A 14468-nucleotide genomic window follows, 5' to 3' on the forward strand; every position below is an offset into this window, starting at 1 on the left:
TTTTTAAGCTCTGCATCTGCTTTCTCTATTACATCATACACACAGATATACACATTTTGTTTAGAAAATCCACTTTTTTGGTCCAAAAAAGGTACAATTATTTAGACAGGTCTTCATATCAAAGTAAATTTCTGCAGGCAAGATAAGGTGGGAATGCGCACTGAGTAGACAGAAGCATTCCAAATTCAAGGGGAATAGCCTAGTTTCTAAAAAGGCTATACCTCTATTGAAGAGACAACTCTGGGCTGATTTGCATCTGGGCAAGTTGATTTTGTAACTTTTATTGCTAAAACAAGTCAGAAGAGTTGGTTAGTGTACTTTGACATGAACTTGAAGAAATCCCATAATCCCTAGCTTGTAATATGCCTCAATGTAAGATGACCTCAGTGTATTCCGGGGCTTCTCAAAACATGAAATAACAAGCTAATTCAGTCAATTACTGTATATTGTCTACCATAGTGAGGTCACAAAAGTTCACAATAATTAAACTTGACTATGACGCTTTAATACAAGATGGCCACTATCGCTTAACTGGCTTGAAGCAGCTGTTCCGTTTTTTGTGCCGTTTTCATGATATATGTGCTTGTTGCCTGTCTTCATTTACATTAGTGTTCATCATGTATTGGCTGTTCAGTTTGTATGAGTTTCTTCATCTCTTTGTTTTGGAAACGAGTACAAATAGACTTTTTCTCAGTTGTCTTGCTCCACTGCTACAACTTTCTTTGTTTTTGAACAAACCACCACCATGTGATACTCACCAGTCAACCCGTTTATGCTATGATGGACCCTCATTAATTGCTTTAATTGACCACTCCTTGGCTCTCCACACTATATTGTGCTCTAGACTAAACAAACTGGGACTACATTCATTATTACCTAAATGTAAACAGAAGCGAAAAAAGAAACGTTTCAAAGCTGGCCGGCGTCGAACAGGAAGAATTCCAGTTATCTCACTTATGCCTTTTCTGGCTCAACAATTAAAAAATTTGACTGCTAATTTTGATAACCTAATTCAAATCCCTATTAAATCGTCAACCTTTGTGTCAACTATCCAAGAGATACCTGTGTATTGCATTATTCAATGCCCAATCAGTAGGACCACCGGAAAAGTGCACAGAAATAGTTAATTTTATCAAGGACCAGAATATCGACATCTTTATCCTGACAGAAATATGGCTAAAACCATCAGGCGATGAGCCCAAGTGTGTGGATCTAACACCCACTGGTTACTTCATCAAGTCTTTCCCCCGTAACTCTCGTGGAGGTGGAATTGCTGTCATCAGAAAGAACTCCATGATCAAACGTATTAACCACACCACAACATTCAATTTCGACCACACATCGTTTGAACTAGTCCAAACCACACTCATACTGCAGCAAAGGTTTAGTCCATTTTTTCTGCCATTACTGCCCTCCTCCTAGTAGAAAAAACAAGCTGACCGAATCTCTCTTTTTGAAGCAGTTTCCAAATCGCCTGGAGTATGGAAATTCAATAGGTGGCAACCTGATTATTCTTGGAGATTTCAACTTTCACTATGACTGTCCTGGAAACCCAAACACATCAAAACTCATGGATTCCATTAATGTTTTCAACCTCAAACAGTGAGTTAACCAACCCACCCATAAACATGGTCACATTTTAGACTGGATTCTTCATAGACCTGATGATAACATTCTACAGTCCTCCCTGGTATCCCATGAACTTGCATCAGACAACCTCTGCATTATATGCCATCTTGATATATCAGTCCCTAACCCTCCACATTCATCTGCTACTAAGAGAAACTCCATATGATAAATAGAACCAAACTAATGCATGACATCCAAGCAAACCTAACAACTTGCTTACCTCCTACAGTAGTAAAACTCGATAACTGCCTGTGTTCATTGCTCAACAAACATGCCCCAGCTACCAAGTGCAGAGTATCAATTCAAAAGTGTTCTCCATGGTATAGTAGTGTTAGGCACCAGCTTCGCACTGCTAAAAGAGATCGCCGTAAAGCTGAGAGGCTTTGGCTTTCCACCAGACTCCAAATCTATGAAGCCGCTAAGAAGAATATCACAAATATAGTCCATGCTGCGAAATCAGCCGACTACACTACCATGATCATGGAAAGTTCCAGCTGCAAAGAGCTCTTCGAGAGTACTAACAAGCTAATGTCAAGGAACAAATGTACACCACTTCCAACTACCTTCTCTCCAGTCGACCTTCTGGACATGTTTGCAAATTTCTTCTGTGACAAAGTACAAACCATTAGAGATAAGCTTGACACCACAATTTCAACTGACTCGTCGTCACCATACAGTTGGGATACAGAATTTGAGCGGCAACCATTAGCAGCATTTGAACCTGTCTCTATGGATTTCGTACGTACAATCCTGATGAAGAGTGCATGAAAGTCATGTGAACTTGATCTACTTCCAATATCACTGCTGCTTGAGTGCTTAGATCCAGTATTGCCTTCACTAACTGATGTTATTAATACCTCTATCTCATCTGAGGAATTCCCATCATTTTTCAAAACTGCCATTGTAAAGCTTCTGCTGAAGAAACAAACACTAGACCATAACAATTTAAAGAACTACCGCCCAGTTTCTAATCTCCCATTCATATAAAAAATCTTAGAAAAGGTTGTTCTATCCCAGCTTGTTATCTCATCTGAATTCAAACAGTCTATTTAGCAATGTACAATCTGCAATTAGCCCTTGCCACAGTACTGAAACTGCTCTTCTAAAAGTAGTTAATGACATTCTCTCAGCTTTGGATAGCGGAAAGATTACAGTTCTCACCCTCCTTGATTTGTCTGCAGCATTTGACACAATCGACCATGACATATTACTTCACCGTCTCCAGCATGTATTTGGCATTCATGAAACAGCCTTAGTGTGGTTGAAGTCCTACTTGGTCAACAGGACACAAATTGTGTCCGCAAATGGAAAACACTCCAGCCCAGTTAATCTATGTTGTGGTGTTCCACAGATGTCTGTTCTTGGATCTGTTCTCTTCAGTCTATACACTCAGCCACTCTCAAGTGTCATAGATCATCATCCAGTGTCTCATCAATTGTACGCTGATGACACCCAAATATACAAGTCTAGCCACCCAACTGAAGTTGATGCCACCATCCAAGGTGTAGAGAGGTGCATTTCTGATGTGAAATCATGGATGACATGTAACAAGCTGCAGATGAATGATGATAAAACTGAGGCCATTCTGATCACAAAACAAAGACTTTCTCATTCACATCCTTTACCTCAAACAATAAATATCAGCAACACCAACATTAAATTCACACAATCAGTATGAAACTTAGGTATTACTCTGAACAGTACTCTCACATTGCACCAACATGTCATGAACATATGCAAGGCTGCATATCTTGAGCTGAGATGCATCAGCTCCATTTGCAAATATCTTTTAGTTGATGCCACTAAAACACTTGTGTGTTCATTAGTACTTTCAAGACTGGACTACTGTGACTCAATTCTGTCTGGTTCATCTCAATATCTACTCCAGAAACTTCAAAAAGTTCAAAAAACAGCTGCTCAGATCATACTTAGAGTACCACGATCAGAGCACACTTCCCCGCTGCTCTGTACCCTACACTGGCTATCCATTCGATTCCGAATCAAACACAAAATTTGTTCTCTGTTCTACTTTTCACTGATGGACTCCAGTCCCATATAACTATCTGGCCTCACCCATGTGTACACACCAGCAAGATACTAACGCTCCTCTTCTGACAATCGTATACTCATTATTCCCGCTATGAAAACAAAGTCATATGGACAGCGTTGTTTTGCATACCAGGGCCCAGCAACATGGAATGAATTGCCCACTGAACTTAGACACAAAGACACAGTGATCCCGTTCAAGAGTGCTCTTAAAACTCACTTATTTCAACTGCAAGAACAAACTTAAAGACCTAATAACGTTTCCTACCTTAAATATTTTCAGCATGTTTTTTATGTTTTCTAATTTGTTTTTGTAATTATATCATTATGTTTTTTATGTTATACCTGTTGTCTAATGTTGTAAAGCGCTTGAGCTTCTAAAGATTAGGCGCTATTCAAAGTCCTCATTATTATTATTATTAAAACAGAGTCAAAAAGTAATTAGGCAAACATGGAGCATAAAAACGTTTCTTCACTCCATCCTTGAAAAGGGAGAATAAATTTTATCAGTGACCTTGACAGTGAAAATCTTGACTGATACACGAGATGCAATAAATGAGAAAAACAAGTTTAACATGGTTGATCCCTGTACCTCAAAATGCTTATGACATAAAATAGAAACAAAAAATTATTGACCACTGACCTTTTCCTTGATCCCAAGGATAGTTCCCTAAACATGTAATTCAACATATCTAGTGACAATAAGTGTACCAAGCTGTATTTGTCTTTACCTTAAACAGTTATTAAGTTAGAATGCAGGATGCTAAGTATGACAAATCTAAAATATTTAGTCGTGACCTGGACTTTGAAGATAGGACCCCTAATTTGGCTAGTGACACCTTTTAATGCTATACATGTTTCATGTCTCAATTTCTAATAGACAGAAAATCATAGAATGGAAAGACAAATGCACAGCTGCCAACCTTCCAGGCTCACAATTAGTGAAAATAGGGATAAAAAGTCGTGAATTTGGACACGAATTCGTGAATAATACCATCACAATAACTCCGTCCACTCTGACTACTCCGACCGTCAATACTACACTATATCAAGTTCGCAAAATAAAAATAAAACACTACATATATGCAGAAATATTTATTTACCAAGACATGATACTGTGGCAGACTTGAACTTCCTCAACTGCTTGATCGTAAATTTGTTTTCTAAACAGTTCCGACTTCTTGCCTGCTGGTTGATCTTGGGGACTAAAATTGCTGACAAATTTTCTGCAGCTAAGGAGGCCTTAAAGTCTGTCTTATTTTTCCTCACTAAAGAAAATACTCTTTCGCTGTCACTGTTGCTGTGAGGAATGCACAGGAGCTGCAGCATTTTTGGTTCTTCCACAGGAAAATTTGGAAGCGATTTTCGAGTCCGGGAACATGTCAGAACAAATGTTTAGCATGGTCTCCAGCTGATAAAGGTAGATTGTGTTCAACACAAGAAAACTCACAAATAATGCTTAAGCGTTGGTAGCCTGCGGGTCTTCCACCAATGGTTTAAAATATTCCAGAGATGAAATCTGCGAATTCTTAATTTTCCCAACTTCTACGTGTTTTTTGCAACCGACATTCTTCCTCACATCGTCTCTGCGATGGCACACTGAGTGCAAAAAGCATGAATGAATATCAATGTTTAATGGCAGAATGCATGGCCAATTTTTGATATATTCCAAATTAAACTTCACTTTTTGAGTAATACATTTCTTTTTCCTTGGCGGGGAAGACATTTTCAAAATCTTACATGCGATGCTGAACGTTAACTCGAATCGGTGTTTTGACGCATGCGCGGAGCAAATTTCCGGTTAGGCCCCAGTTTCTCTCAAAAGCATTTGTAAAACTACTCTTATACATACAGATTAAAATAGGCTAAAATGCTTGCGACCAGGCCAACTGTACTAATCGGCTGTAGATCTACTAATATCGTGACCAGCGGTACTGGACCGTTTCGGCAACTGCGAATATCACGACTAGCGCTTAACGGGAAATCGGTTATTTTATTAAAGATTTAAAATAATTGAGGATCGGAAAATTCGTGAATTTTTGTCTTACGGCGTGAATTCGTGAATTGCTGAAAAAGTCGTGAAATTCACACCAAATTCGTGAGGGTTGGCAGCTATGCAAATGTAATAGAAAAATTCAACACACAGCACCATGACATACTGAACTTGAAAAGACTCCCAACATAATACACAACAAACCTGCTAATGATGAATCTATGTATAGTAGGTTGCATTACTTAATCTCAGATCTGTAAAGTTAAAGAGTGGAAAAGAATGTGTGATGGGAGCCTTTAAATATTGAGCCAGACTACAGGTTTAAAACCATTCAGGTATAAAGCTCGTGCCAGGGGCCAGTGGTTTCTTAATAAGCTTCTAAAAAGTATCCAGTAAATGGAAACGTGTTCTGTGTTGAGTAAAGTGATGACTTGGGCATCCCTTGGATAAGTGCTTGAAAAAAAGGGACCACAACAAAAATTTAATTAATGTCAACATACTTGAGGAAAATGAGTATAAATGAAACCATTCATTTTTGGTTTTTTTTTTTTTAGGAATCTGCATATTATGGGCACATATTTGTCAATTTTTCTTTAATTTATGAAAATAATTTTGATACCTGTGTTTTTCCAGCAGCAATGCCTCCTGCCACTTCTGTAACTTCAGCTGTATACAGACCGCCATCAAGTAACTCATCTATGCTAAAAGAATGAAGGCCGTTATTATTGATTCATTTAGGTATACTGAAACATAAAGGTATATGTCAAAGTGTAAAGAAAGTCCCTTGTGGTACACATATTCATGTAAAAAATGACTATCACAACTTCACTTCCAGGTCATAAATAAACAATCAATTTCTATAAAAACTGGTCTTAAAGCAGTGACCTATGAAGAAAAAAAATCCAAACTAGCTCCTTAACACTGATGACTTCTATATGAAGACGAACCCTTCACACTTGGTTCTTCAACAAACACCATGCACCAATTATGAATAATATTGTTGTTCTTGTTACAAAGAGTATTACAATTTCAGTTTCTCTTTACTTCAGTTGAGTACATCTCATTTTTCTTAATGGAGATACCATATTCAACCTAGTAAGTGCTCCTAACCCTACATGCATAACCACCCACCTTCCCACCTCTTATATTTAATACAATTTAGGGCAATAATTTCCTATTCAGAGGATTTATTCACTATTTAGATATTTTGGTGGAAAGAAGTTTTCATTCATAGATTTCATCAAATTTTTCCTTCTTTCTATTTTATGTTGGCCAACGTTTATGTTTGTTTGTATTATAAAGTATGGTTAAACTCCTTGCATACTGCAACTGGAGTCTGTGTTCTCGGAAGTAGCATCATGGAAAGTGTCATCCCTACAACTGACAGGTCAGTTTTGTTTAAAGATATGTGGTGTCCTGCAAGTTGTAAACACTGGTCCCATCATGTATTTGCTATCAGATGCATGAATTTTTTCTTCACTTTTGATGCTCTCGTAGTATCTGACATAGCATTACTTGAAAATTCTGAACTAATAGAATAAATGTATGGAATAGTGACGATAATGTGACAGACCTTCTAAAACGCAAAGTTTCACACAAAGATGACTTTTTAAGCCTCCCCTCACACAAAATCATGTATAATGAGTCCTTCAAAGTGACTGATGCTCTATTGACCAAACAGACTTTCCAGAGATTCAGAACAAAACCAGTTCTTCTTTTAACTGTCAAGTTTTAAAATCACATCTAATTCCTTTTTAGATTTCTCCAGTGGCCTTGTGGTTAGAGCATATGCCTCGGATGTGGGTTCGATCCCTGGCCGAATCATACCAAAGACTTATAAAAGTGGCACCAACAGCTGCCTTGCTTGGCACTCAGCATTAAGAGGTTAGTGTTAGAACTGGTCAGCCTGGTGTCAGGATAACGTGACTGGGTGGGACATCATGCTACATGTCTGCGGCATGATGCCCCAGTGCTTGACATCACTATAAACTGCCACAATGCAGACACTGTAGCAATATAAATGAATATTTTTAAAGCTACGTTAAAAATCCAAATCACACACACACAATTCTTTTTTACATCAGCTGCTGTGGCAGCTATATTGGATGTAAGATTGGCACCATTTACAGTTATGACCAAGGAAAGATCATTAGAAGTTATTTGGCATGTAGAGATCATTAGAAGTCTTTTGGTGAAAAAAATACCTTGTGAATGAGACCATCCATTCCAGGAGTAGCCATGACAAGATTTTCAAGATGGCTGCCATAGTGGCCATACAGGATGTCAGATCAGCACCACTGTCATTTACAACCAGCAATAAAAATATTTTCTAAGTGGCAACTCCATCAGGATACACAGAGATTGGAAATTTATTTTTAAAAATCTATTCCACCCTTATTGTGAAGTGTGAAGAACCAAAAAATCACATAAGCTGTACCGTTTAAATGCTAAAAGTGCATGTTCCATTCTGATCTGTGGTAAGATGGCAGTGGTAAAACCTGCAGGACATTTAGAATTAAAAAATGAACATGGCTAATGTGTCTCAATATTTTGGACTTGCACAGGCATACACCTTGCAAACTTGTGATATTTCCAAAAGTCAAATTTGAGTCTCTCTCAGGCATCGAGCTAGTGAATTTTTATACATTCATCATCATCATTATTACATGTATTATCATTATTACTAAGGTTTTCACCTTGTACAACCAGTAGACAGTATAGCCATGGAAAGGACCCCATTATTGTACAAATCTGCTCCTGTTAGTGGAAAGCCTGAATATTGGGCCAGAATTACACGTCTGATGGCAAGAAGGTCCTGAAAATTACAAAATGGAAAATCACAGTAAAAGAAAGAAAAAAAAACAGAACTACCATATATACTTGCTTATAAGTCAAGTCAAACTGTTAAGATTCAAATCTGCCCTCACATGCTGGAAGATCTGGATATATGCTGTTTTTTATAGTGTATATAATGTAGGTGCATTTACAGATCTTAAAAAACATAATTGTTGTTCTAAAATTTAATACCAATATAGCTTAAACAAAGTCTGTTCATTCGTGATTGTTGAACTCTCTGCACCTTAGTTGTCAGCACAAATCATCCAGATGAAAATTATTGATTGCTATGGACATTTACAATGTTGGCCAGGTTCTTACCTGGGTCAAGAAAAAAAAGAGGATGTCAGGGTCTAAACAAATTAATGATGAGCTTTCAGTCACATCAGTGTTACATTAAATCAGTTTATACTGGAACATACAGAACCTCTTTCTTGACCTTGTCCAAAAATTTCCTTGTACTTTAACATTGATTTTATTACATGTATTTCTTGGAGCATTTATTATGATCTTCCAATGATCAACATGGAATGAAATAAACTGAATAACTGTCATTCAAAGTTATATGAAATCAAATGATCAAAAATGACTCCCATTGCTGAAATAATCAGAATCAAATGCCTACATGACCTGCATGATTTGTACTTTAGTAGTAACCAGCAAGACAAACAATAAAGACCCTGATCTGAGGCCACATTAAGGTGGCGCTCTACAGTTTCGTATTTTGCATAGGGTAGGATTTTAAAGAAAAAGAATTTCCCTGGCTTTCCTCACAGGTTATACTGGCTATTTAAAAAAGACCTTGCATATCTTAGGCATAATGCAAAGAACCTTTAATTCCCTTTATTTTGGTGTATGATTGATGGGTGTACTATGGGTTATAGAGTATACAGCTTGGCCTTACTTCAAATGTGCACCTTTCAAAAAAGTGCTAGCTCTACTTGGTCATTTTCACTTCCTGAACTTCAGAGGTAAATTGTATAAAAAAGAGCCAATAACTTTTTTTACATTTTATATATTTGGTAATTCATTCATTGCACTTTCAGAAGCTGGTATTGTCTAGTCTGGCAAAATTCATTTTCCCTATTTTAATAGCTGCTATGTATAGTGTACTTTAGACTAATTCTGACTGATTTTTTAACACAAGGGAGCAGTCATTTTAGTTAGCAGTGTGCTTAAATCATGTAAAATTTCCAAAAGTACAATATCCAAAAGAAATATCATCCACATTACATTAATGTAGCATAGAGGTATGCAAACATTCTCTCCACTGTGCATGTTTTAAATGCGAACTACTTCACCTTACATATGTCACTCTCTCAAAAGTACATATTATCTGATGAGAATCAAATGCCTACATGACCTGCATGATTTGTACTTTAGTAGTAACCAGCAAGACAAACAATAAAGACCCTGTTCTGCGGCCACATTATGCAATGGCAAATCTGGGTCTCTGCTCTTTGAATCTGGACTCGACTTACATGGGAGTATATACAGTACATCACAATACACTGACACTTTATCTACTCTAAATTTTCATGCCCAATTGGTTTGACAGCCTGTTCTCTGCCCCATACCTAGTTTAAAAATGTTTGCTTTGCATCTTTGTCTTATTTTATACACAACATTATTATTTTGATATGTTATGCAAGCTATCAGTGCCACACCTATATGCTGCTTGGCGTGACGATGTTATCTTTGTCAACGTGCAATATTTATGCATTATGTTGATTGTTCAGCATGATTTATGAGAATTAGCATAAAGCCCACAATCATAACTATGAAGATGGCTAAGCAGTGAACCTCCAATAAATCATTTAATGAAGAAATCAAATGTTCTGAAGTGACATTCTGACAAATCAATCAGAACCAAAAAACAAAACAAACAAGACTGGCTTATTTGGCTAAGAAGTGTTATAGATAAACAAACATCACCTCTAACCCAGTCTGATTAAAACATATCACAGTTATTACATTAAAATATCCACCGATGTGCACCATTATGAACAGTATTCTTGTATATGACTGACGTTATTGCAAAGTTTTTATATCCCAATGTAATATGTATGTGAAAGAAGATCTGATCAGATTTTAACCCTTTCCCAGTTAATATTAACAAAAATATACCAGAAAGATAGGGAAAAAATATGTCCCTGTTTTTCGCTTCTGACTAGCTGCCAGAGTATGTGTATTGTATTGGTTGAGTGTATTGTGATGTACTGTATATACCCATGGGTAAAAATTGTTTAAAATTTAAAAACAAAATTCCCCAAAATTTATCTGTACATCTGAGCCAGTTTTGCCAAGTATTTGAAGCACCTAGTACAGCATATGTACTAAACATTATAATAAATATTTGTAAAAAATTCCTATCTACCAAACCTAGTTTTAAAACCAGTTCAAGAGAAAACAAATATTGGTGGGGGGGTGGCTAGATACACATCTTGTTTGTGGATAGATTTCTGAGACTATAATCCTAGTCAATATAATAACATGCTGGTATCAGATATTCATCTTGTGTCGTGCTAAAATTCTGTGGCTGGAATCAAGGACTTGATATACAAATGAGGTTCCCAGTTTTCAGCTAAGCAGAAAAAACAAAGGCACAGCTGGGGTGAATTTGTCCCTCCACAAATATTCTCTAACTTTCCTTTATTAAAATTAAAATTTTCTGAGAATCAGTACCAAAGAAAATCTCAATTTTCTTCCTCCATTCTGATATATTTTCACAAATTTTACTAAAATAATGTCAATGGAGAGATCTGATTTTGTGTGTATGTGTGATTTGGATTTTTAACAACGCTTTCACAATTTTTCAGTCATATCGCTATGATGCCTGCAGTGTGGTAGTTAATAGTGACATCATACACTGAGATGGATGCTCTAACCACTTAGGACACTGGAGTGGTCAATCTGATTTTTCAACTCTGAAGTTAACCTTCATTTTCAACTGTACAATATCAATGAAATAAACCGAATTTAAATTAGCAGCAATACATTTTCCAATATACATTTTCCAATGTAATAAGAGCATATAAATCAAAATAAAATGGTTTAGAAAGAATTGAAAAGTTCTTATTTTCAAAATTCATCATTTACCACTCATTTCTCCCCAAAAGTTGCTTGAACATCTAAACAATTGACCCCAATACACTCACATATTTACCAACAGAAAGATACTTTTATTCTGAATGCTGATGATGAAATATAGAAATTAGTTTGTTCTAAGTGGAACTGCAACATAATTCCAAACAAAACTTTTCAACCTGCACTCAAAACAGGGAAGACAATATTTAAAAAACACTAAGTGTCTAAAACATCAATTTGTAGTCAAGCTATATATCAGCTTGTTTACAAGTTACACGTTCAAACACATACATGTAATATCTTATCATAATTTATGTAGTTAATTAAAGCAACTTGTGCAAACACAAATGTATCTTTCGGAACTGTGTGCAATCTTGAAGTGATTTTCCTTAACAAATGCTATAATTTCAATTAGTCATATTTGGGACCCATGTAAAATTAATTCAGTCTGACTGTATCTGTACTATCTTACTTGTAAACTGATGCCAGCCCATCCTAATGAAATCTCTGCAACCAGATGATATGGGGGGAGGCTATGCAGGTGTCTATAAGACCCCTAGGCCAGTTGACGATTTGCAATTGTCATTATGATGAGGTAATAAACTAACCAAAATATGTTATACTCAAATGCTGTCATATCGTGGGCTCTATATTATCGCATCAAACGTGATTTTCCAATTAATTTTGGACACGCACCATTTAGCAGTTGTTTACAGATGTAAAGCTGTAGCCAGTAAGGACGCAAATATCTCATAGCACAATCTCCTCTAAAATGACAACATTTTTTATAAGTTTACAATGAAAAAGAATGAACATCACTTTTTTGTAAAGTGTATGCAATTACGTTGATCCTCATATATAAAACTACATGATGCTACATGTCTGCAGCATGATGCCCCAGTGCTAGGCATCACTATATACTGTCACACTGCAGACATCGTAGCGATAGGACTGAACAACTGTTAAAGCTATGTTAAAAATCCAAATCACACACGCATGCAATTACGTTGATCTTCATATACAACACTCGTAAAGCTTGCTATAACTGCATTCGCTTTAATTACGAAATATATTCAGTGTATCGTGTGATGTTTGATGATTATAGGTCCTACTGTAGACCAAAAATTATTTTTGGGTGGTTTTTTTTTTTTTTTTGTTTGTTTTTTGCTCTATTTTATTCTTTTTGACATTACTGGTACTGCTACGAATAATGAATACAAAAAAAAATCCCCACCCCATCCTATTCCTCCAGACACAGCGATTAGAATATTTTCCATCCCTAGAACAACAAGTAGATCTGCGCACTTTTTTTTTTTTTTTTGGTGACATTATTGGTAGCGAAGATCTACTTGTTTGTTCATCTCCACCCCACCCCTCTTTAGACGCGGCCAATAAAGAAGGCGTTGAGATCATATGCCTTGTATGGTACTGATGCTTGCTGTGAAACAGTTTCTAAATCCTTTGCAATAAAATCTAGGGTTGTTCTGATGCCGACAGATCGTAAATTTCCCAGTACAGTATCATTCAATGCAGTGCAAAGGCCTGCTTTCAGCAAAGCCATTTTCTTCAAAAGCCGCGCCAGTATGTCAGATGCTTAAAAATGGGTCCTACTAAACACCGCAATGACGCGCAAAGACGGGCAAATAGACGCAAAGACATGGCAAAGACGGCACATAAACGTTTAAAGCTGACAATAGTGGAAAATACTGAACGTTGATTCCAGTTTTATGCAAAATATAAATGTTTCTATTATCCATACGTTGTTCTTTTTTGTATCTATTTGCAATCACAGTTTTAATAAATTATCGTAACTACACATAAATGTAATTGCCAACAAAATTGGAATCTCATCATTGTTTGTTACATATTATATCTCAATTAACCAGAATGCAATACATTCTGTGAAGGCATAGCTTTTTAATATACATGTAGTAAGCATGTGAAAAGAGTAGCCCAGAAGGAAGTATGAAAGCTTTACTAACTGAAAATTTCCTGTAACTGGTGTATGTTTCATCGAAAGAAATAAAAACATTATATATAATCTATGTGTTAATAGTTAAAGACACGGCATAGACGAACAAAGACATGCAAAGACATGAGAAAGACGGCACATAGACGTTTTAAACTGACAATACTGGCACATACTGAACGTTGATTATAATGATTGAAAAATAGACATATCATATCTAAAGAAATATAAGATATATGCATGTGTTGATAGTTGTAGATTTGGCACTTGTTAACACGTTTCAGCTTGCGTCGCCACAGGCCTTAAGTACGCCGGTAATAATCAAGTGAGTTAAAAGTAACCAATGCACTTCACGATAAATGTGGCATCTATTCATGAAGCAGTGAATGAAATCATAAAATCATACCTATCAGACACCGGCAAAATGCATTTTGTATCGACAAGCAGACTGGGAAAAGTTGAATGAACAAAATAAAAATTGTCCACACGTTAGGCCTTAAGTAATATCGCCTATTCAAGTCAGCTGATGAGCAATGGAACTACTTTTAAAACGGTTAGAATATGTTATCAATGAATATATGTGCTAAGGTGATTAATCAGGAGAATGGGGTGAGAGGGGGCACTCTAGACCGCATAGGACATAGGCGTCTGATGAGAAAAAGAGATAAACTGTTTCATCACCATTAAAATAAAAACTTTCATTACAAGAAGAAAGCAATAGTTGGCAATGGAGACTATATCAAACTCAAAATAAAACAGGCCCGTCGAAAGTATCAGTCGGTATATTCAGTGTTTAAGAGATGATACATTTGGAACTCCTAAATTTAAAATTTGTGAACAATCAGAATTTCCAAATACAAAGCAATAATTGCAAAATGCTATCGTTGTAACGTTTACTGTGGACAATTT

General features: G+C 36.3%; 1 protein-coding gene across 1 annotated transcript in view; it reads right to left on the reverse strand.

Moving 5' to 3' along the window:
• Positions 1–13187, reverse strand: part of LOC149775389 (DNA repair protein RAD51 homolog 4-like) — a 40443-nt gene extending 27256 nt beyond the window's left edge. Inside the window, exons 1-3 of the mRNA XM_089943742.1 lie at positions 13008–13187; positions 8365–8483; positions 6288–6369 (exon numbers count right to left, since the gene is read on the reverse strand). Of these exons, the coding sequence (XP_089799868.1) occupies positions 6288–6369; positions 8365–8483; positions 13008–13151 (345 nt within the window). The 5' untranslated portion in view covers positions 13152–13187. The remainder of the gene's footprint in view (positions 1–6287; positions 6370–8364; positions 8484–13007) is intronic.
• Between the last annotated feature and the right edge of the window lie 1281 nt (positions 13188–14468).

This window comes from Sinohyriopsis cumingii, chromosome 19, assembly GCF_028554795.1.
Source record: "Sinohyriopsis cumingii isolate HCF-2022 chromosome 19, ASM2855479v2, whole genome shotgun sequence".
NCBI classification, from domain to species: Eukaryota; Metazoa; Mollusca; class Bivalvia; order Unionida; family Unionidae; genus Sinohyriopsis; species Sinohyriopsis cumingii.